Source organism: Scyliorhinus canicula, chromosome 9 (assembly GCF_902713615.1).
Source record: "Scyliorhinus canicula chromosome 9, sScyCan1.1, whole genome shotgun sequence".
Classification (NCBI taxonomy): Eukaryota; Metazoa; Chordata; class Chondrichthyes; order Carcharhiniformes; family Scyliorhinidae; genus Scyliorhinus; species Scyliorhinus canicula.
In genome coordinates this window covers 116,779,227-116,804,840 of record NC_052154.1, presented here as the reverse complement: position 1 = coordinate 116,804,840, position 25,614 = coordinate 116,779,227, and the positions used below count along the sequence as shown (strand labels likewise).

The 25,614-nt window shown below is 43.4% G+C and overlaps 1 protein-coding gene across 1 annotated transcript in view; it reads left to right on the top strand.

Annotated features, from left to right (window-relative positions):
• LOC119971629 (activating molecule in BECN1-regulated autophagy protein 1-like) overlaps positions 1-25,614 on the top strand; it is a 520,908-nt gene that overhangs the window by 44,076 nt on the left and 451,218 nt on the right. The window contains 1 exon segment of the mRNA XM_038807450.1: positions 16,074-17,539. Within this exon segment, the coding sequence (XP_038663378.1) occupies positions 16,074-17,539 (1,466 nt within the window).

Sequence of the window (25,614 nt, the reverse complement as noted above, 5' to 3'; positions counted from 1 at the left end):
TGGGGTTGTTTCCGGACATTCACCATTCGCGACTCCTCAGATAATGAAGCAGTCCATGTCCAAATGCAGCAAGACCTGGACGATATCCAGGCTTGTGCTGACAAGTGGCAAGTTATATTCGTGCCACACAAGTGCCAGGCGATGACCATCTCCTGCAAAAGAGGATCAAACCATTGCCCCCTGACATTCAATGGCATTACCATCGCTGAATCCCCCACAATCAACATCCTGGGGGTTACCATTTATCAGAAACGGAACTGGACTAGCCATGTTAATGCTGTGGCTACCAGGGCAGGTAAAAGGCGAGAATTCTAGGGCAGGTAACTTGCCGCCTGCCCACCATCTACAAGGCACAAGTCATGGAGTAATGCAACTCTAACAACATTCAAGAAGCTCAACACCATCCAGGACAAAGCAGCTGCTTGATTGCTACCCCTTCCACAAACATTCAAACCTTCCACCGATGAACAGTGGCAGCCGTGTGTACCATCTACAAGGCCATTACTGAAACATGGTTAAAGGATGGTCACGGCTGGGAGTTAAATATCCAAGGGTATCAAACTATTCGGAAGGACAGAGTGGATGGTAAGGGAGGTGGTGTAGCTCTGTTATTTAAGGATGACATCCGGGTAATAGTAAGGGATGACATCGGTGCTATGGAGGATAAGGTTAAATTCATTTGGGTGGAAATCAGGAATAGTGAGGTGAAAAAGTCAATGATAGGAGTAGTCTATAGGCCACCAAATAGTAACATTATGATGGGGCAGGCAATAAACAAAGAAATAACTGATGCATGTAGAAATGATACAGCAGTCCTCATGGGGGGGGGGGGGGTTGTAATCTACATGTTGATTGGTTTAACCAGGTCGGTCAAGGCAGCCATGAGGAGGAGTTTATAGAATGTATCCGCGATAGTTTCCTAGAACAGCATGTAATGGAACCTACGAGGGAACAAGCGGTCCTAGATCTGGTCCTGTGTAATGAGGCAGGATTGATTAATGATCTCATAGTTACGGATCCTCTCGGACGGAGCGATCAGAATATAGTGGAATTTAAAATACAGATGGAAGGTGAGAAGGTAAAATCAAACACTAGTGTTTTGTGCTTAAACAAAGGAGATTACAATGGGATGTGAGAAGAGCTAGCTAAGGTAGACTGTGAGAAAAGACTTCATGGTGAAACAGTTGAGGAACAGTGGAGAACCTTCCAAGCAATTTTTCACAGTGCTCAGCAAAGGTTTATAACAACAAAAAGGAAGGACGGTAGAAAGAGGGAAAATCGACCGTGGATATCTAAGGATATAAGGGAGAGTATCAAATTGAAGGAAAAAGCATACAAAGTGGCAAAAATTAGTGGGAGACGAGAGGACTGGGAAATCTTTGGGGGGCAACAGAAAGCTACTAAAAAAGCTGTAAAGAAGAGTAAGATGGATTATGAGAGTAAATTTGCTCAGAATATAAAAAGAGAGTAAAAGTTTCTACAAATATATAAAACAAATAAAAGAGTGGCTCAGGTAAATGTTAGTCCTTTAGAGGATGAGAAGGGAGATTTAATAATGGGAGATGAGGAAATGGCTGAGGAATGGAACAGATTTTTTGAGTCGGTCTTCACGGTGGAAGACACAAGTAACATGTCAGTGACTGATGGAAATGAGGCTATGACAGGTGAGGACCTCGAGACGATTGTTATCACTAAGGAGGGAGTGATGGGCAAGCTAATGGTGCTAAAGGTACACAAGTCTCCTGGCCTGATGGAATGCACCCCGGAGTGTTAAAAGAGATGGCTAGGGAAATTGCAAATGCACTAATGATAATTTACCAAAATGTACTGGACTCTGGGGTGGTTCCGGCTGATTCAAAATTAGCAAACCACTTTTTAAAAAAGGAGGTAGGCAGAAAGCGGGTAATTATAGGCCAGTTAGCTTAACTTCAGTAGAAGGGAAGATGCTGGAATCTATTGTCAAGGAAGAAATAGCGAGACATCTGGATGGAAATTGTCCCATTGGGCAGATGCACCATGGGTTCATAAAGTGCCGAACTAATTTAGTGGAATTTTGTGAGAACATTACCAGAGCGGTAGATAATGGGGAGCCAATGGATGTGGTATATCTGGATTTCCAGAAAGCCTTTGACAAGGTGCCAAACAAAAGGTTGCTGCATAAGATAAAGATGCATGGCATTAAGGGTAAAGTAGTAGCATGGATAGAGGATCGGTTAATTAATAGAAAGCAATGAGTGGGAATTAATGGGTGTTTCTCTGGTTGGCAATCAGTAGCTAGTGATGTCCCTCAGGGATCCGTGTTGGGCCCACAATTGTTCACAATTTCCACAGATGATTTGGAGTTGGGGACCAAGGGCAATGTGTCCACGTTTGCAGACGACGCTAAGATGAGTGGTAAAGCAAAAAGTGCAGAGGATACCGGAAGTCTGCAGAGGGATTTGGATAGGTTAAGTGAATGGGCTAAGGTCTAGCAGATGGAATACGGTGCTGACAAATGTGAGGTTATCCATTTTGGTAGGAATAACAGCAAAAGGGATTATTATTTAAATGATAAAATATTAAAACATGCTGCTGTGCAGAGAGACCTGGGTGTGCAAGTGCATGAGTCACAAAAAGTTGGTTTACAGGTGCAACAGGTGATTAAGAAGGCGAATGGAATTTTGTCCTTCATTGCTAGAGGGATGGAGTTTAAGACTCGGGAGGTTATGCTGCAATTGTATACGGTGTTAGTGAGGCCACTCCTGGAGTATTGTGTTCAGTTTTGGTCTCCTTACTTGCGAAAGGACGTACTGGCACTGGAGGGTGTGCAGAGGAGATTCACGAGGTTAATCCCAGAGCTGAAGGGGTTGGATTACGAGAAGAGGTTGAGTAGACTGGGACTGTACTCGTTGGAATTTAGAAGGATGAGGGGGGATCTTATAGAAACATATAAAATTATGAAGGGAATAGATAGGATAGATCCGGGCAGGTTGTTTCCACTGGCGGGTGAAAGCAGAATTAGGGGGCATAGCCTCAAAATAAGGGGAAGTAGATTTATGACTGAGTTTAGGAGGAACTTCTCCACCCAAAGGGTTGTGAATCTATGGAATTCCTTGCCCAGTGAAGCAGTTGAGGCTCCTTCATTAAATATTTTTAAGATAAAGATAGATAGTTTTTTGAAGAATAAAGGGATTAAGGGTTGTGGTGTTCGGGCCGGAAAGTGGAGCCCACAAAAGATCAGCCATGATTTCATTGAATGGCGGAGCAGGCTCGAGGGGCCAGATTGCCTACTCCTGCTCCCAGTCCTTATGTTCTTATGCCCTGCAGGAACTCACCAAGTTTCCTTAGACAGCACTTTCCAAACCCATGGTCACTATCATTTAGAACAAAAGCAGCAGACACCTGGGAACCCCACCACCTGGAGGTTACCCCTCAAGTCACTCACCACCCTGGCTTGGAAATATATTGCCGTTCCTTCACTATTGCTGGGGCAACATCTGGAACTTCATCCCTAACATCACAGTGGGTGTACCTGCACATCAAGGAGTGCAGCATTTCAGGAAGACAACTCATCACCATCTTCAGAAAGGCAACTAGGAAGGGGCAATAAATGGCGGCCTAACCAGTGAAGGCCACATCCCGTAAATGAATGAAAAATAGAGTTGTATCCTGTCAGCCTTGCCTCTTGTGGAGACTTTGCCTCGGTCTACAACACTGGCAACGAGAATCAAATGGAGCTGCCATAGGCGGGAAGTGCTGAGAATGCGGACCATTTTTCAAGTACCTCAGGAGGCCGCTCCCCAGCCGCTAGGCATGGCACACGTAGGAAAACTCGCGACTTTAAAAAAAACAAATTTAGAGTAACCAATTTTTTTTTCCAATTAAGCGGCAATTTAGCGTGGCCAATCCACCTAACCAGCACATCTTTGGGTTGTGGGGGTGAAACCCACGCAGACATGGGGAGAATGTGCAAACTCCACAGGGACAGTGACCCAGAGCTGGGTTTCGAACCCGAGTCCTCAGTGCTGTAGTCCCAGTCCTAACCACTGCGCCATGTACCGCCCAAACTTGAAACGTTTGATGGCAACTCTGACGATTGGGCCCAGTATGTCAAAAGACTTCAATTTTTTTGTCACTATCACCAATGAAGAGCGACAGACCATCAGCTTACTGAACGTCATTGGCAGACCAACTTATGCCCTGAAAAGGAACTTGATGTACCCGGACAGACTGAACGTACTGCCGTTCACCACATTGATTGACCGGGCGAGTAGTCACCTAAACCCACAGCCCTGATTATGGTCCGACAGTACCGCTTCCATACCGCTTTGCAGACGCTGGCGGAGTCCACCGGAGGTACTTGGTACACTTACGGGGACTCGCTGCCCCCTGGGAGTTCGGTGCTGCTCTGGGTCTTCAGATGCTGCAGCTTTGTGAAATGGGGGCCCGACGGGCCACCTATACCGGGGAGCCCTCAGAAACCAAGGGCATTGCACCTGTCCCCGTGGCATAGGGAGACTATTCTGCGAGCCTACCATTGGTGGTGGTCCCGGCGATGGGCACAGCCTATTGGGGCGCGATTGGCTGTGTCACCTACTTTCTGGATTGGCAACGCGTGCGCCAGATATACCCCCATAGACCAGAGGGAGCGCAGACCAAGTTCCCTTCGATTTCACCAAAGGCCTCTGTACCATTAAAGGAGCAATAGCCACGATAAATGTCGAAGAACATACCCAGCCCTGATATTTCCACGTTCGCTCTGTGACGTAAGCACTTCGTACCAAGGTAGACCAGGAGGTCGACTGTTTGGAACAGCTGGTTACTATTCATCCCATTCACTATGCCGATTGGGCCGTGCCCATAGTCCCTCTGTTGAAACTAGACAGGTTGGTGCCACTCTGTGGGGATTACAAAATGACCGTAAGCATAGTGTCCTGCCTTGACCTTGTCTGGTCCTTTGGATCGAAGACCTCTACGCCCGCCTGAGCAGCGGTAAACATTCATTGAGCTAGACAAGGTCATGGGTACTTGCAGCTGATGCTCAAACCGAGTTCCCGGAAATATGTGACCATCAATAACCATCGGGAATTGAACAAGTATACACGATTGCCGTTTGGAGTCTCCTCGGCTTGTCCGATATTTCAGAGGGTTATGAAGAATATCTTGCGAGGGCTACCAAGGCTAGTCGTCGACCTGGACGATATTCACATCACCGGGACCTTGCATCAGGAACACATGGAGAACCTAACCGAGGTCTTTGAGTGGTTTGCTCGAGCCAAGGTCCACCTCTGAAGGGAGAAGTGTGTTTTCCACGCGTCAGAGGTCACGTATCTGGGCTACTGAGTGGACAGCAGGGGCCACCATCCAGAGGGGGAATAGGTGCAGACGATACGCCAGGCCCCCAGCCCTCATGACCAGATGGAGCTCCGCTCTTTCGTAGGCCTGGTGAACTACTATGGGAAGTTCATATCCTGGATGCCCACATTGCTCAGTCCACTCCACCAGCTGCTTAAGAAGGGGCAGGAGTGGGACTGGGGTTCCCCGCACCAGAATGTGTTTCAAGAGGTGAAGTGGTGTCTCTTGTCCGTTTAATTGCTGACCCACTTCAACTAGACAAACCCCTTCCTCTCATGCAACGTTGGGACATTTCTGCCATACCGCATGCCCATCAGCCTGGAGAGACCAATTGCCTTCGGGTTCCGTATGCTCGTGGATGCCGAGCGGAACCACACAGAGGTAGAAAAGGAAGCTTTGGCCGTTCCGTTCCTGGGGAGGAAATTTCACCAGTACGTTTATGGACGTGCCTTCATGGCATATGACCACAAGACCTGCTGGGGTTATTCAAGGAAGATCAGGTGATTTCACCGATTGCATCTGCCTGGGTTCAGCGGTAGGCCCTGCTTCTGTCCACCTACGAGTATACTTTAGAGCATCGCCCGGGCACAATAATCCCGCACGTGGATGCGTTGAGCCACCTGCCCCTACCACAAAGTCGCCAGCTCCCTTCGCAGCCATGGAGGTGATGGCCGCTCTCCATTACTTGGACACTTTACCAGGAACAGCAGTTCATATCCGAGAATGGACCCGACCGACTCTTGAGTTGTTGAGGGTCCGACATGTGGTAAAATATGGGGCCCGACATAGAGCGATACCATACAGACTGACGGCGTACACCTCCAAGATACCCAAAATAGTGTTGAAGACTCGTCCTCCTGTGAGGAACACGGCTGGGAAGCCATGGCCCTGCGTACACAATTTTGCGGGCCCATTTGAGGGACCACTTCCTCATATTAGTGGACGCCCACTCAAAATGGCTTGAAATGCACCAGGTCCCCATGGTGACCACACGGGCAACCATGGACCGAATGTGAGGCATTTTTGACTTTCACGGACTGCCTGGTGTCCGACAATGGGACAGCATTTATAAGCCACGAATTCACGTTGATCAGATGCACGAATGGCATCAGGCATGTGCGGACGGCTGCGTACACCCCGGCCTCCAATGGACCAGCCGAACGAGCGGCTCAAACATTCGCGTGGGCAATGAAAAGGATGATCTCTGGAGACGAGGTTGGCATGATTTCTCTTTAGTCACCGTATGAGGCCTCATGTCACAACTGGCATCGCGCCGGCAGAGTTGCTAATGGGGCTACGACTCAAGGTCATGTCTCAGCCTCATCCTCTCTGACATCGGGGCGCGGGTCTGACATCGGGGCGCGGGTCCGTCAGCGGCAGGACCTCTTGAAAATTGACTCTCACCGCCGCCCGCAATTGCGCACCTTCACGACGGGTGACACTGTTTACGTGAGAAATTTCGGGAGCAGAGCCACATGGATCCCGGAGGTAGTCCTCCACACAATGGGACCAGTCTTCGACGCAGTCCAGGTGCAAGGCAGCACCACCTGGACCACGTACAATGATGTGACCAGGAGGGCAGCACGGTGGCACAGTGGTTAGCATTGCTGCCTACGGCGCTGAGGACCCGGGTTCGAATCCCGGCCCTGGGTCACTGTCCGTGTGGAGTTTGCAAATTCTCCCCGTGTATGTGTGGGTTTCGCCCCCATAACCCAAAGATGTGCAGGTTAGGTGGATTGGCCACGCTAAATTGCCCCTAAAAAAAAATTGGAAAAAATAATCGGGTACTCTAAATTAAAAAAAAAAAAAATGATGTGACTAGGAACCACCGGTGAAGCCCTGAGCAGGACCCAACTCCGTCCCCAGTACGGTCAAGGAAGAGCCCCTAGGCTAGAGAGGAACCAGGACCCCACTTGCCTGTTTCACGTCTTGTTGAACGTCCGCGGATCCGACTGCCGACATCGTGGACAGCGACACCGATTCTGATATGGATATTGGATTGCCTGGCACCGATTGTACCGACAGCCTTGCCGGTACGACGATCCTCATAGAAGCGGCGGTCACCAGTGCGCTTCATGCTTCCCGCGCCAGCTGTACCGACCTGAGACCTCTGCCCATACCCATGCGGCCATGAGACCCTCAACCTGAGGACATAGGCATTTCTCCGGACTTTTGGCCAGGGCAGCGGGGGTGGTTTGGTGTTACGACCCCTACGGGACAGAATTTGTATTGCATCCGATTCTCCTCCTTCACATCAGAGCATGAGCTACCCAGGTGAATTGGGGGCAGAACTTCCTCGCAACTGGAGGAGCTCACCACAAGATATAAACCCCAACCTGGAAGTAGTTCGGGGAAGGTGATCCTTTCGTGTGAGAGTAAAGAGGGTTGTATCCTGTCAGCCTGGCCTCTTGTAGAGTCTTTGCCTCCGTCTACAACAGTTGTAACTCCATGAAGTTGCTGCATTTTGGAGAGGGAGACAAATAGGCAGGAAAGATAATTAATATGTAGGTGTGCACACAGAAATATAACTTTTTCAAGAGAATGGGTGTTTTTTGAGATCATTCATGCACATGACCAGAGTACAAAAATAAAGTGAGAGATACGATATTTGAAATGTTGTGAAACTCTGGGAAAGCCTGAATGGTGCCCAAGGCTGGAAAAGTTTCTTTTTTTGAAAATATATTTTATTCCAAAAGTAAACAAGAACAACAAAACCACATTCCAACAAAAGAGTTAACAGTTTGTACAGGGCAGCATGGTAGCACAAGTGGATAGCACCGTGCCAGGGTCCCAGGTTCGATTCCCTGCTGGGTCACTGTCTGTGCGAAGTCTGCACGTTCTCCCGTGTCTGCGTGGGTTTCCGCCGGGTGCTCTGGTTTCCTCCCACTGTCCAAAGACGTGCAGGCTAAATGGATTGGCCATGATAAATTGCCCTTGGTGACCAAAAAGGTTAGGAGGGGTTATTGGGTTACGGGGTGGAAGTGAAGGCTTAAGTGGGTCGATGCAGACTCGATGGCCGGAATGACCTCCTTCTGCACTGTATGTTCTATGCATCTTTCCCCTTTTAATCCCTTCCCTCCCCATCCGCTTCCCCAGCTCCTCAAATATTGTCATGAACGGCCTCCACCGCTCCCCGAAGCCCTCTTTTGACCCTGTTAAGACAAAATTAATCTTTTCCAACCAAAACTGGAAAATTATTGATGATTCCAATCTTGCAAACGTTTCAAAAACGTGAACCTGCAAATTTACTGATTTGGGCTTTGCACCATGGAGAGGAGGCAAGACCACTGGAATCTGTAAGGAATCTGGGAGGAGGTCGTCCAGAAGTAGGACCATTTTGAATTATTTCTTTATCGTGCTATGTCAGTGGGGGTTTCCGAAGAATATTCAAATGTAACATATTTGTTGATAATTGTCAGTGCAACAAGGGTGGTAATGAAGGCAACAGAAGCATTTGATGGTTCTCACTTGAGTTTAAATGAGATACACTTGGAATCAAAGATGCAGTTGTAAGCTGACTAATTCTTTCCATTATCTATTTACCAGACATTTATAAGTGATAGAATTTCCCTCACTTTCCTCTATTGTATAAGGCGCACCCATACTCTGGGATATGGTATCCAGAAGGCCTGTTAACTGGCCAAAAAGCCATTTTCAATGCTTTTCTCAAAGCTTCATTTCAAACGATCAGAAGAAATAAGAGCAGGAGGAGGCCATTAGGCATATCGGCCTGCTCCGCCAATCAACAGAATTATGGCTTACCTGATTGTGGCTTTGACTGCACTTTCCTGCCTGTCCCCACCCTGAATTCCTTGTCAGTCAAAAATCTGTTTTACTGAGTCTTGATTATATTCAGTGACCCGACCTCCACTGTTCACTCAGGAGAAGAATTCCAAAGTCTAAAGACCCTCTGAAAGAAGAAATGTATCCTCCCAGGTATCAGCCTCTCTGAACTGCTGCAAGGAGACCACAAATATGCACTGCACTTAAGATGCAATCTCAACAGTACCCTGTGGAGCTATAGAAAGGCTTTCCTGCTTTTAGAGTATTTTTACCCTATCCTCCTTGCAATAAAGGCCAACATTCCATTTGTGTTCCTAATTAATTGTTGTACCTGTGAGTTAACATGTTGTACAATGACATCAGCACTCCAGTTTTTCTCCATTTAAATAATATTCTACTTTCCTATTCTTCCTGCCAACCTTATATTTTTCACATTATGTTCCATCTGCCATTTTTGGCTACTCATTTGTCTACTGTATATCTCTTTGCAGAATATTTGTATCCTCCTTATAACTTGCTTTCCAAACTATTTTTGTCTCATCTGCAAATTTGTCTTAATCCAAATAATTAAAAATGTACCAGCACTGATCGCTGTAGTCCTCCATGAGTTTGTTTACCAGCCTGGAAATTATCAATTTATCCAGATTCTGTGTTTCCTGCCTGTTAGCCAATCCTCCACCTCCAACAGCATGAGCTTTCAACTTGTGTTGTAATTGTGGTGCCTTATTGAATGCCTTCTGGAAATCCAAATATACTACATCTACTGGTTCCCCTTTGTCCCCCCCCCCCCCCTCCATCCTCAAATGACTCCAATAATCTTGTCAAACACTATTTCCCTTTCACAAAACCATATTGACTTTTTTTTGGGCTGTTTGTGATATTTTCTCTATGACCTGCAACTACCTCCTTAATAATGGATTTTGGGTTTTTCCTCCAAAGAAAAAAACTAAGCGGCCTCTAGCTTACTGATTTCTGCCTCCTTTTCTTGAATAGTGTGTCACATTTGCAGTTTTACAATCTGCTGGGACTTTTCCAGAACCTAGTAGACTTTGAAAGATTACAACCAATGTGTCTACTATCTGTGTAGCCACTTTTTGAAGACTATGGAATGCAGGCCAACATGTCCAGGGGATTTGACAGCTTTAGTATCATTGGTTTTATTAATAGTTTTTCCTTTGTGATTGCTGTATGTTCTCCCTCCTTTGCCTCTTGATTTACTACTATTTTGAGATGCTTTCTGTGTCTTCTCCTGTGAAGACAGATAGAAAATACTTGTTGAAAGTCTCTGCTATTTCTATTAATAATTCCCTATTCTCAACCTCTAAAGGACCAACACTCACTCTAGCTGTTTGCTTTATTTTAAGATACTTGCAGATGTTTTACACTTGCTAGTTGTTTCTCAAACTGCAGTTGCCCTCTTTTTTTCATCATCCTGGGTATCCGGTATTAACAAGTCAGATTTTTGCTTTTTACATTATTTGGGAAGATGCTCACATAAAAATAAGTTTTCCAATTATAAAAGGTGTCAAAGTTCTTGGGACAGCAATGCATGTGCCAAACCATGCATCCACAATTCCTGCAGTACCAACACTTCGCACCCAAAACTTTCTCCTAGTCCTATCTCTGCCAGGTTTTATTTTCTAGTCGACATTGCAACAGCTCATGAACATTAAGTTCCCACTTGTTCCTGGGATCCATTTCATTTCCTGCTCCACGTTGATTATCATCTTACTGCATACACTGATTTTATGAAGGTCAGAAATTGTGACCATCACTCAAGAACTGTGTGCCATAACCCGCTGCAAAGATTATGGAGGAGATCATGGGAAGGAAAGATCCACTGTCAAAGATAAGTAATGAGCAATAGGTTGGAGACTGCAACACCTACAAGAATCCCACTTGGCAGTGTTGGTGCTATGGAGCGAGGGGAATAATTTAAATACACCCATGAATGCCTCCAGTGGTGAATTTGTATTATTTCTAATCACTAACTTGAAAAAAGTTGCCTCTTAATGATGAAGAATTTTTATGACTTGGCTACGTTTAGACATTTTTTCAAAGCTTGATGGATCGCAATGAATTGAATTTAAAAATAATAGAAAATGATTAATAAAATCATGCGGTTATTGCTACAGTACCTGGTGTGTATTTTTATTGCTCTAAACACAACCCTTCAAAAACTAATATTTGAATGCACTTTGTCTTGATGGCATGGATGTTGAGTTTTCTGGAGAGCGAATTTGATACTGCTATTAAGTATTGAATACTTGAGAGATTTTTATTGCATTATAAATTTCCAGGCATGAAATTGCAAGGATATTATCGCTTGCTCGTGTGCCGTTGGGAAATGGCAAGTCAAAATCAAAACTGTAATTATTAAAATTAAACTGCAGCCAAACTGCAGTTTGCTATATTTGATTAGCTTCCTTTGACATTCTGCTGCATACTTGCTTGTGATATCAGATTTTAATTTGGGCCTGGAGATTCACAAATTAAATGTAATGTAGTTCTATCTGAGTGTTTTATTATTGCATAATCTTTGTCGAATGATTCTTGGATAGATCCTTTTTTATTTTGAAGTAACTTTTTGAACCTATATTCATGGCCATCTCTTAAGTTAGCCATCTCACATGGCCTTGCTGCTCCTATTGTTACTCTACATCCACAAAAAAAAAATGACTTGTCTAGAGGAAATGTGAATTGCAGAATGATGAACAGCTGTTACCCGAAAGGGGAGGGAAATAGTAAAGAAAAACAAGTGGATAAAACCAAAACCTGCAAAAGAAGAGCAAACAAAATGAGGACAGTGGTTGCGGTCTAAAATGGTTGGTTTAGAAGGTTAGGTCTGGAGGTTGTGGTGTCTAATCCAAAGGTGCTATTCCTCGAGCTTGCGTTGAGTTTTATTGGGGGACACAGTCGGCCAAGGACAGAGGTCAGCATAACAGCAAGATGGGCAATCAAAAAGACTGTGGAAGCTGAGGGTCACACTTGTGGATGGAACAGAGGTGTTCCTCAGCAGTCACCCAACCTGCATGCTTCCCATTATGGAGAAAATTGCAAAGTGTACAGTGAATGTGGCATAAATTCAAAAGAGTATATGTAATTTACTATTTCACCTGGAAGTAGTATTTTGAGGCCTTGGATCGTGAGGAGGGAGATAAAGGGCAGGTATTGCACCTCCTGCATTTTCATGGAAAGATGTTGTGAGGAATGAACGGTTTGCTGGTGTTGACTGAAGAGTAGGACAGCATGTTCATAGAATTTACAGTGCAGAAGGAGGCCATTCGGCCCATCGAGTCTGCACCGGTTCTTGGAAAGAGCACCCTACCCAAGGTCAACACCTCCACCCTATCCCCATAACCCAGTAATCCCACCCAACACTAAGGGCAATTTTGGACACTCAGGGCAATTTAGAATGGCCAATCCACCTAACCTGCACATCTTTGGACTGTGGGAGGGAACCGGAGCACCCGGAGGAAATCCACGCACACACGGGGAGGATGTGCAGACTGCGCACAGACTGTTGCTGTGGGAATGATAACTTTGGAATGTTGAAAGGAGAAGGATAGTTGTGTTTGGTGACATATTGGAGGTGGCAGGGAATGATCTAGGCGAGAGGGGTGGAAGACATTTTTTTCTTGTGCTGTAACCACTTGCTTCTTTCACCACCAGTCGTTCAGACACACAATTTCTTCTGCTATCCTTGATCACAGACCAGTCCTTTTGCTGTTTCTCTTTCTTTCCACTTGCTCAAAAGCTGATGGATTTCTAACTTTTCCTAGTTATGCTGAAAGGCCGTTGCCCTGAAATGTTAACTGTTTCTCTCTCACAGATGCTTTCTGATCTGGTGAGCATTTCTTGATTTTATTTCAATTCCATGCTGTTTTCCCCTTAATAAAGCTCTTGCCCATTTATTTCTCCCTGTCTCGTCTTTGTCAGGGTGAATGGAATGGCCTTTTTATAGCTGCCAATGTGCTCATCCACATCCCCAGCTCCATCTCGAATGCGTTAGTCCCCATTAAAATCGTTAAATTAATGTGGCAAATAGATTTCAGCTTCGGTAAATGTGAGGTCACCTATTTTGGACCTAAAAAGGAGAGAACACTCTATTTTCAGAATGGTGAAAAGCTGGAAAGAGTGAAGATCCAAAGAGACTTGGAATTACAATTATATGGACCATTAAAATGTAGTGACCAGCTACAGAAAATAAGCGAAAGAAGAAACAAAGTAGGGACAGAGGTTACGGTTGGAAATTGTTGAACTCAACTCAAAAAAGGCTAATGGAATTCTGGCTGAGGTCATGTAATAGCTATACCAAGTCCTGGCTTGACCATACCTGGAGTTATGTGAGCGATTCTGAGCATCACATCTCAGGAAGGATATATTGACTTGGGAGCAAATGCAGCAAGATTTACGAGAATTAAACCAGAAATTCCAAAGAGGGATTATACAAACTAGGATTTTATTTCTTTACATTTAGAAGGTTAAAAGGCAACTTGTTTGGAATTTTCAAGATCCGATAGGGAACAGATAGGGCATAGAGTGTGTCTCTTGTTGAGAGTAGAAGACAGTGCAAAGTATGAAAATCAGAGCCCAATCTTTCAGGACTGAAATTAGGAAACATCTCTGTATGAAGAAGTTAGCAACTTGGTTCTACAAAAGACAATTGATGGTAGATCAAACAATTTTGGTTCTAGGTTTGACAGATTTTTGTTAACCAAACATATTAAGAGATATGGGGCAAAGGTCCTCTAATCAAAGCTAGGCAAATCCAACTTTGCATGATCTTGATCTCTTCAACCTGTGAGAAAGCTCTTGCCCGCATTTTGCATGATGAACAGTGGAGACTTGTTGCCTCGATCTCTGGCTGCAGACTGACCTTGTCTATGTGGTTCAGTGACATGTTTAAGAAAACCTCTCTCAAAACCATCTCCAAGCAATGTGAATCATATGGACCTTGTTATCAAGTAGAAATGATGGTTAGCTATTCTTAAGAACCTCCAACTCCTTTCTATCTTGGAATTAAATAGATGTATGAAAGTATTACCATTCACAAAAACTGACATCTGTAGGGCACAATCAGTCAAAACCTAACGTTTATAACACTTCTCTGGAACTTGGTATCTCACAGTCTGTTCACCATCAGAATAGCTGTTTGTGTCATAGTTTATAGGTGTGAATGCCTTGGACCTTTTCCCCAGTAGGACAATCCACCCACACCCCCAATCTTTAGCAACCAGGCCACCCAAACCTCTTGTTCGTCAGAATTCGAAACAGTCCATGTGACACATTAATTCCTCTAAATAGCTCTATTCCTCCAGTTTACCCTAAATTAAGGACACAGCCCCAAAACCAAGCAATCTTATAAAACCTTTGTAAAGCAGTGTTGGTTCTATTTTATGAAATATACCAACAGCACAGTTGTATTGTGATTATTTGAAATGTTACTTAGTTTGGAAATACCTTCTCGCCATAAATATATTATATGAAAGAGCAACAGTTAAAAGATTGCTTTCACTTTCTGATTTCAGTTCACAGTAAGTAGGTGACTATGGGTATGATGATCTGGGGACTATATAATAAACCAACTTGAATGCTGTAAGATACCCTCCATAAAGCTCAGATAACCCAATATGATTTTATTCATTTAAAAAAAAAGGAACATTTTCAGTAGAGTGGAACCTGTCGAATCTCCTGAAGTAATTGCATAGCATTGGCAAGGAGGGTGCATTAATATTGATTTTTAGCAGCAAGGCTATGCAAACGTTTGGTATGGTGTTTAGGACTTGTATTCAAAGGCTCTCCTGTTGTATCTCTTTCACTAAGGTGCTTGCAATTATTGGTGCAAAGGTGGACAAATGAATTTGAAGTGGTCAGGAATAGAAGGCCAGCAGCTTGAAACTGACTCAGCTGTACATTGAAAGAAATGCTGTGCCCTGTAGATACTGGTTGGGCCGAGTGTATCACTGACAGGCTTGTGCTAAACCTTTGAACTGTGTTGATGGGAAGTTGTAAAAAAGGGTTTGCTTTCCGACAAAGTATTGAGGATACTGGAAATCTGAAATAAAAACAAAATGCTTCAAATACTCAGTGGGTCTAACAGCATCTGTGTAGATAGCTGATTAATGTTTCAATTTGATGATTCGTTTGTCAGGTCAGTCACCAACCTAAAACGTTAAAATCCTCATTTTGGATAGAGAGAAGGAATTATGTCCAGACCTCTGACAAGTGCTCATCAATAATGTGTTCCTCGGCCCCCTTCTAGGTTTTGTCTGTGGTCTGTTGACATGAAAGTGAGCTTTGTAGACGTGGTGGAGGTACTTTAATGGTGTTTTTTAGGATTGTGGTGATTGAATTCCAGCGGCTCATGATGAATATTTTTGTTAATTGTTTTGGAATTAAGATTTTGATCCAAAGATAATAGATGTTGAATGAGGTGATGCAAACCATTCGCAGAGCATGATCTTGCTTATTAGTCTGCTGATACTTATGGTAGTTCTTGAATCTGCTTGATGGACATTTGAGTATTTCCTGATACTCCAGAATAGGAAAATGTGCCCAGGGGATCTAGAGGGTTACATAAGCTTCTTTCTGGGTTAACAGAATGACTGATAATAGGTGTTTAGGCTGTTTTTTGGTGAGGATACTTTCAGATAAGGGACCGAGCGAACAGTGACTTCCATTTGAGTCATGAGTTTTTTTTCAGATGGCCTAGTTCGAGGCCATGAGCTTGTTTGCCCAGAAATTGCATTACAGATGCAAATGTACACTGGATGTTGCTGCTAACTATGTCCTGGTGATCATCCTCCTTCAGTAACTCCTCCCATTCTTGCTTTCCCTTTCCTAAAATAAAGAGAACAGATAATGCTTTGAATGAGAATATTGGGGATGTGTTAGAGATTTCCTGAATAGAAAAGACACATTCTGCAACTTACCTATTTTTTTTTCGCCCCTAGAATGACGATGATGGTGAAGTTCCATTGGATAATGTTGACACAGCTCAATATCGTCAGCGATCTTTCCTCCAATCACAGCCTGTCCGTAGAACACCACTGCTCCATAATTTCCTACATATGTTGTCCTCACGGTCATCTGGTACAACGACTGGAGATCAGAGTCAGAGTGAGGAGAGCACTTTGCCAGCAGGTGAAAGTGGTAGGACTTCGGTATATGCTGTGCTTCGTGACCGTTTCAGCTACCCTGTACAGGAGTGTGTTCACCACATGGGATTGGTTTGTTTGTGTAGCCGTTGTTCAGCCTTGAGATCATCGTCCTCATCTTCTGTACCCAATGAAGACAGTACTCCTTCAACATCCTCCGCAGCCACCACTTCGTCATCTGCACGGACTGAGCCTCGTATTCCTCCAGAAAGGCCTTTATCCCAACCTGATCCTCGTATTCCTGACCGCCCTTCTGCATTCAGTACTGTAAACTATGAGACCTCTGGCAACTCACTCCGAAATTTATCTGCTGCCACTAGCAGGAGGGGTTTATTGGGGCATACAGCATACCATTCAGGGGGACTGCAACAATCTAACTCCACCCCAGGATACAGGGAACAGAGCTCCAGATTAAGTGGGTCTGATTGGACAAGAACGATGTTGAACATATCGCCACGGTCTGAATTGGAAAGCATGCCACCCCCAAGGACTAGTGCATCATCTGTAAGCTTACTATCGGTGCTGAGACAGCAGGAGACAAATGCTCAACCTGTTTACACATTAGCCTCTGAGGGGAGCAGTGTCTCGAGCCCTGGCACAAGCAGTAGTGGTAACACTGGTGTTAACAGCAGCACAGGCGAAGATAGATCGAACAACCAGCCATCTGTCAGGAATGTCCTCCAGTGCAACCTGAGCCGCTATTTCATGGAGATGGACAGCTTCCAGGACGTGGATCAGCGAGTTGGTGGCGAGTCCAATCAATCCCAACAGGTGCAGGAGATACTAAACAATAATATAGAGCCCAATAGGCCTGGGGCATCGCAGCAAAATGGTGAAAACACTTCTAATTCATCAGGTGGACATCTCAGCCGTTGTAGAGCTTGCCATAATCTTTTGACTTTTAACCATGACACTCAGCGATGGGAGCGGACCACACAACTTTTTTCATCCAATGAGAGCAGCTCTTGGCATGTGCCAAACAGTTATGAACCACTAGGGCAGGGTAGCAGCCATTCCCCAACTCCACCGAGTAGAGGGATCATGGGTAGGGCTCATGGATTGAGTGGCTCAGAAGGGAGATTCGCTCGTCATGGTTCTGGCCAGCAAGGGGAACGTACAATGGGTCTAACATTTAACAATGAGACGGGACACTGGGAGCGGGTGTATAGTCAACCAACATCAAACAGAATGTCAAATGTTTCACAAGAGGCCTTAAACCAAGAAATGCCTGAAGAAAATTCAGAAGAAAATTTGCTGAGAAGGTAAATTTTGCTATGTTTTAATGATATGAATATAATATAGGATCAACCTTGATCTTCTGTTCTCCCAATGGATATTAATCTAAAGGACAAAAGTACTGGCTGCAGGAAGTTGCACATGTCCAAGTCCTATGAATGATATGTGTTGAGGTCAGCTTTTGCTCTTTCTTTTCCACTCTGTATGCATGAACATACAATTTGTGATTGATATTAACAAGCTCTAAGTTATGGTATCTTGTTTAGTATTTAAATTCACAATGCTTGGTTAATTTCAGTCCAACTTGGTTTGAGAACAGGATGGTAGATGTTTGAAATTGCAATCTTGACTTCAGTTATAGCTGGACAATGTTGGACAATGTGTGTTCTTTGTCTGTAAGGTGTTTACTGAACGGTGATAATTACCATGAATTGTGGCCTATTGAGTGGTGAAGGGCAGCAGTGATGAAAGGTCTGTGCTCATTTTCTAGTTGTTCATTTCATCAATTCACTGTCATGTAAGTTTTATTTAAAACTTCAGAGCTCCATGAATGTTCTCACCAACCAGATAAGTTATTCTAAAGTGTGGTGATGGTTAAGAATGCCAACAGCAAAGCTGGAGGCTCATTGAGATTAGCAGCATGCTGTGGACTAGTTGTTGTGATAATTAAGGAACACGTCTGCAAAAAGCAAGTAGTTGTAACTTGGGTGAATAGCTATTTACTTTGGATCAGGTTGTTTAAAGCAGACACATTATTATCCTGTCTTGCCTCTCCTGCATCAAGTGCATGTTATTAGTCATACCATAGCAGATGAGTACTGCTACAAAAGGATGAAGGAGTCTTAACTTGAAAATGCCATATGACAAGCTTCCGACGAATGTCTTAAATTTGCTCTTGGGCCACGAAGAACTGAAGGTCAATTGAATCTCCCTTGCTGTTATTTGATAGCTCGTTTAAAAAAAAAAAAATTTAAAGTACCCAATTCATTTTTTCCAATTAAGGGGCAATTTAGCGTGGCCAATTCACCTACCCTGCACATCTTTGGATTGTAGGGGCGAAACCCATGCAAACACGGGGAGAATGTGCAAACTCCACACGGACAGTGACCCAGAGCTGGGATGGGACCTTGGCGCCGTGAAGCAGCAGGGCTAACCCACTGTGCCACCGTGCTGCCAAATTACACAAATCTAATAAGTATTTCTTTTTCCTTTTCTTTGCCTTGCATAATAGTGTGGGAAGTCGAAGTACAGCATTAAAATGTCATGTTGTAGTACCTGAATCAGTGTACTACACATTTAAAAAAGCTTCAGTGGCAGGCTCTGAACCTATTGATTTTGTCTCTGGGTATTTGTTGGTATTTTTCAGTTTTCATTTTTATCACAAAAATTGAATGAAGCTTTGGTATGCACCAATAAAATGAATTTTAAAAAATAATTTCTATTTTAAACATTACTGAACAGGAAGAAAGCAGGCTGACTAATGAGGCACATGTCCTCCGCCTTGTTCACATAACTTTTCTTGTATCCCTTGATAACATTACCTAGCAAAACTTTCGATGCTGAACTTGAAATTTTCAATTGACTCTGCATCCACAGCCTTTTCGGCGAGAGTTCCAGATTTCCACTGCACTTTTTGTCAGTTGTGATTTTACTCTTAAATGGCTTGTTCTGCTCTTTCAGAGTATGTGCCTTTTGTTGTTCTGGGTTCCTCCAATAGATGATAAAACCCTTTATCATTTCAAAGTTTTCAATTATATCCCACCTAAGCCATCTCAGCTCGAGAGAATGCAACTAAGTTTATTCCGGTCTATCAATTTAACCCTTTAAGTATTATTTTAATGAATCTGCATTGTACAAAATTTAGAGGGTGATGCAAAGTGGATTGAGTGAGTTGATAAAATATGTATCTACATAGATACATAAAAAGGTTTTAGCATATTACTTTCGAATTGAACATAATTCTGCTCTTAGTAAGATCTTCACACACAGCTCTTGGTCCATCGCTGGACATTAATCAGGGACAGGATTCATCAATCTTCCCAGCATTCACCAGTCTACATTCTTTCTCCTCTTCCCTTCGCCTCACCACACAACGTCTCATGAGATCCGGCACTTCAGTACGAAGCAGGGATCAAAGGTATTTTCAGGTTTTACACCAGGTTGCATACCTGGCTGCAAAGGTATCTGGAATGATACCAAGATTTTACTTTTCTCCATGAAACATTCAACAATCCCAGACCAAATTCAAGGTAACATGTTGAACCAGGAGAAAGGATGGGAATTGCGTGCCACATTTGGTGATTGCGCAAAAATAAATAGCATTCTAAACAATTTAGATGGAACAAATACAAAAATATTAATCGACTAAGTGAATAGACACAACTGGCAAATTAATTTCAATGTCGGCATATGTGTGATTATCCATTCTGGATGTAAAAGTAATAGAACAGCATCCTTACTAAGTAGTAAAGATCTGGAGACAGTGGAGACCCAGAGAAGTTTGGAATTCAGGTACATAAAAGTAAAATGTGAAGAAGTATTGATGCTGAGCGAGGCTGTCCATTATACCTAGAGAACTAGAATACCAAGGGACTAGAACACAAGTAGATGTTAATCTTCAGCTGTACAGGGGTGGCACAGTAGCACACTGGTAGCACTGTTGCTTCAGAGCACCAGGGTCACAGGTTCGATTCCCGGCTTGGGTCACTGTCTGTATATTCTCCCCATGTCTGCGTGGGTTTCCTCCGGGTGCTTCGGTTTCCTCCCACAGGTCCCAAACGACATGCTTTTAGGTAATTTGGACATTCTGAATTCTCCCTCCGTGTACCCGAACAGACGTCGAAATGTGGCGACTAGGGGATTTTCACAGTAACTTCATTGCAGTGTTAATGTGAGCCGACTTGTGACAAAGATTATTATTATTATATTATTATATACTAAGCTTTGGAATGTTTTGGAATGTTCTGATGCTTTCTGGACACCATATCTGAGGAAGAATATATTGAGTCCATATAAACTGCATTGGACCGTATGGGACAATGAACACGTGCATCGTAATATTGTGTATATAAAGTTGTTTGTACTGCCTAACACTGCCATCCTTATGACTAGGGCGCAGAGTCTTTATCAGAGTTTTTGTGACATTGTGTGGTGTGTGTGTGTGCTGTGTAGTATTTCCTCATGCCATTGTCAGAGGTGTTTGGCAATTTTATCACCAACCACTCCCAGATCAGGCCAGATTTACAATGGTACTGTTTCACATTCAGGTGAGTTATCATCACAGCTGATTGCAGGTTTGATCCTATGTATATTTGTGCAAAAAAAAAAGACCCACGTGGCTGAGCAATGTGCCTGCCAATGAAAACCTTCTCCATATGATTAAGTGAGAGCTTCAAGTAAATTTAACCACATAGTGTTTTCCAGTGAACTACCCACACTATATGTTGTGATCCAGATTTACAAAACAGCGGCACAAGTAGATCTTTGCATTTAGACAATGTAGACAATTATTTTTAATTGCTAGGGATATGGATGTTCGATCTTGATGTCTTGTATCAGGCTTCAGGACCATATGTTGTTATAACCCGTCAACCAGGGGCTGGTTTAGCACACTGGGCTAAATCGCTGGCATTTAAAGCAGACCAAGGCAGGCCAGCAGCATGGTTCAATTCCTGTACCAGCCTCCACGAACAGTAGCCGGAATGTGGCGACTAGGGGCTTTTCACAGTAACTTCACTGAAGCCTACTTGTGACAATAAGCGATTTTCATTCATTTCATATGTGAGTGTCATGCTATCAAAGACCAAGTCGTGTGATGAGCTAGTGTTCCAGAATTCAGCATATCATATTGAGTTGATGTACTTTGATTATTCGACTAATGCCCATTGCTAAACTACAAACTAATTATCAAAATTAAACATTCCTACAGAGAAACTTGCAAAGAACACAACTTCCCTCAACTTGCCACATCTTCTTGTCTACCCAGAATCGGCAATAATCAATTACTTTCAGTTTCTCTCTACAATCTTGATGTTCTGCTTCATTGGAAAAAAAAATTGAGATCTTCCTCACAGCAATTGGTTTTTGAACAAAACTTCAGCATACCTTAACCAAATTGAGCGCATTTAAAATTTCCTGGTAAACCTTTTCTGTACTCTCTCCAAAGCCTCCACATCCTTCTGGTAGTGTGGTGACCAGAATTGGACACAGGATTCCAAATGTGGCCTAACCAACGTTCTATATAACAGTAACATAATTTTCGAGCTTTTATACTCGATACCCATCCTATGAAGGACAGCATGCCATATGCTTTTTTTTTACCACCACTTCCACCTGTGCTGCCACTTGTAAGGATCTGTGGACCTGTACACCCAGATGTCTCTGTGTCTCTATGCTCCTGATGGTTCTGCCATTTATTTTATAGCTCCCAACTGAATTGGATCTACCAAAATGCATCACCTCGCATTTGTCCAGGTTAAATTTGTTCCCTATCCTGAACAAGTTGGCAAGGGAGATAGTTAAATATTATCTTAAGAAGGAAGTAAAGTAACAGAAACAAACTTTAAAGAGGGGGTTGGTCCTATGTGTAATTGACACTTTCGAAGACCAGTCCAGAGACGATGGGAAATAAAATCAATAGATGACCATCACCCTCAGAAACCATTCAGAAACTTATCATGCAACACCGAGACCGACCGCAGATTGATCACGCACCCTCACTTCGGCCAATTAAAATGCAATAATATAAGTAGTCATCTCCAAGTTGTTAATAATTTCTTGAATTACTTCGCCAAACTGTCTTCTGTTGCCTACATGGTTAAAGCTTCAAATGAACATAATTAGAATTGAAATTCGGGTCTTTCAGCTTGCTTCAAGCTGAAGATGCTCCTCCTTCAACAGGTCAAACATTCGACTATTTTTCCTTTATCAGCTCTTATCCTCAGAACCGTCGTCGCTGTGCCTAATCTTCTACCACTGATCCTGAAGATCTAAAGTGTCTTAGCATCCATTTGGATGCGCATATTGTCTAAATATCACTTCTTTCTTTTGGATTATGCACAGCTTTGTTCTTTGCCCCCTCTCTTTCAACCTGTCCTATTTTTCATATTCCTTCTCTTCAGAATCGATGCTTCGGCTGCCCACTGTTGCTCTCTCCCCCCCCCCCCCCCCCCCCCAGGTCTTCTCTTCTGTAGTCCCACGCCTCCACACTATTTGATTGACCTCACAATCTTGCACTGGCCACCATTGGCAATGTCTATGGTTTCTCTGCCCATTAACCTGATTTGTCTCATGCTGCATTTTTTGGAACACCTTGTCCAACTTCAGTTACTTCCATGACTTTCTCCAATCCTCCTTCTGCCATCCACCATCTTTTAAAAAAAGGAAGCTGCTGATGGATCATGAATTACTGCCCTGTTCCATTATGTCCACCAGAATGTTGGCTGCTCACATATCAGGCTGTTGCCGACTCGCATAGCAGGCTCTTGTCTTCTATAACATGCTTGTGGAAAAACCTCTCAACATTCCTGGCAGAATAGTGGTGGGTGTGGGACAGAAGTAAAATATTCCATGGCACTGTTGGAGATGGGCAGGGAAGTGATCCATGGCCAATATTTATCCACCCATTAACAACGCAACACATTATCTGGTCATTATTATATTGCTATTTGTGGGAGCTTGTGTGCAAATTGGCTGCTGTGTTTTCTACATTACAACAGTGACTGTGCTTCAAAAATGTTTTGTTGGCTGGAAAATGCTTTGAGATATCTGGTGGTCACTAAAAGCATTTCAGCAATGCAAGTCTTTCTATTTTGAAGCAGAAGTGTATTACTTTAAAATGTATTTGCAGCAAAATAACTATTCTACATTTGTGAAATTGACTGGATATGTTCCATTTTGGGGTATGTATGTTGTGTAAATAACTTTCGAGTTTAGCTAAATGTAAGGTGTTGTCTCTGTCAAATGGCTACATTATCTTTGTCCAGGTGATGGTGCTGTTGTGTTGAACATCATAATGAAAGTAATACATTTCCGTTACAAGATTGCAAGTCAAGGAAATTTTCAGTGGCAAAATAGGAAGAGTTTTGCAATCTAAAGAAAGCAATTGCTGCTTGGAATTGGTGCTTGTTACGTCTTTTTTTCTATGTCTCAGTTTTAAAAAGCCCCTCCCCAGTCTTGAAGGAATTGACTCCTGCTGCCAGCTGCAGATGCCCTCCTCTAAAGTGTTTGATGTAAACTTCAACAATAACTGGTGGCAAGCTATTCAATTATGTGAACAGTTGGAACAGGCTGTGTTCTCATTCAATCTGTATATGTGCCCTTACCATTGGTGTCTCTGGCAGTTGGGATTGGGCCTCTATTCCCCCCCCCCCCCCCCCCCCCCTCCTCTGTCCCCAAACCTGATAGTGCGACCAATTGTAGAGCTCTGAGCCAGCCTGAGATCAGACAAATACTGCATTGGCCAAGGATTGTATCTGTCAACTCAAATATCCCTGGGCTTCAACATGCAGTCGTTTGAAATTTGCAAGTAATGCCTTCAAAATTGTGAAGGTTGAAGACAGTGCAATGTAAAGTGTAAGACTGGCCTTTTAGATTAATTCAAACATTTGTTATTTGCTTTTGAGGAAAGCTTTGATTGGTACAGGTCAACAAAGAACAAAAATGGATAAATAATATAGCCATTATTTAAATATTTGCAGGATGAAGTTGGGTTAATTGTATTGATTGGAATGTTAATAGTGATTATAATATAATTAGGTTTTAAAGAAGTTATGGAAAGGAGCAAAGAAAAATCAACGGTGAAAATAGCCAAATGAAAGAGAAATAGTTCGTGATTTAAAAAGAAATCTAGCGCAGGTAGATTGAAAACAATGACTGGCCAGGAAAATAGCACAGTAAGAAGTCTTACAACACCAGGTTAAAGTCCAACAGGTTTGTTTCAAACACGAGCTTTCGGAGCACGGCTCCTTCTTCAGGTGAAGAAGGACCTGAAGAAGGAGCCGTGCTCCGAAAGCTCGTGCTTGAAACAAACCTGTTGGACTTTAACCTGGTGTTGTAAGACTTCTTACTGTGCTCACCCCAGTCCAACGCCGGCATCTCCACATCATGGCTACCATTGACACAGGAAAATAGCAATTGAGCAGTGGCAGGTCTTGGAAGGTAAAGATACTTTGGGTAGAAATCAACCATTTTCTAGTAATGAGAACAAGTGAGGAATCCAAAGCCAGAGTTCTCTGGACAATAAAGGTAGTAGAGGTTAAAATAAAGGGAGGTTTACGTAAAATGTCAGGTACAGAATTCAGTTGACAATCAGGCTGAATACAGACAGCCACTGAGAAAGGGCAGAGCACGAGGAAAGATTAATGGGCCATATCAAAGGAAACACAAACACCTTTTAATACAAAGGAAAAGGATATTTAAAGGAATGGAGACAAGAGATCTTGAGGAGGAAGAGGGTGTGCTGTGGTGCTGTGATGCTGTGGATACTTTGTTTTCATAAATGATGAGGATAAAATTAATGTTGCCGTAGAGGAGGTGGAATGGCGATATTTGATAGAATTGGTTGACATTATCCAAAGTTGCAAGGCACCTGGCTCAGGATCCGAGTTTGCTGAGGAAAACTAGGGTGGCGATAGCAGAATTTCTGAATACAGTCTTTCAGTTCTCCGAGGTAATGGAGGACTGGAGAATTGTAAACACTACACATCTCTTCATAAAAGGAGAGATGCAAATTCCTGCATATGGTGGTGAATGGATGTTTTTCTGCAAGGGGGTTGGGGCAGAGAAGTGTGCAATTGGGATGTTCCTCAAGGGTTGGCGTTGAGCCTAATGCTTGTTGTACATAAGGACTTGGACTTGGAAAGAGGGAGTACAATTCCAAAGATTATTATGTTTCCAAACATCTGCAATGTAGTAAATTGTGAGCCGGTTAGCAGTAGACTTCAGGAGCTCATGTGTTGGTGAAATGGGCAGTCACATAGCAGGATTAAACCTTTGTATTAAAAGGTGTTTGTGTTTCCTTTGTGTTTCCTTTGATATGGCCCATTAATCTTTCCTCGTGCTCTGCCCTTTCTCAGTGGCTGTCTGTAATCAGCCTGATTGT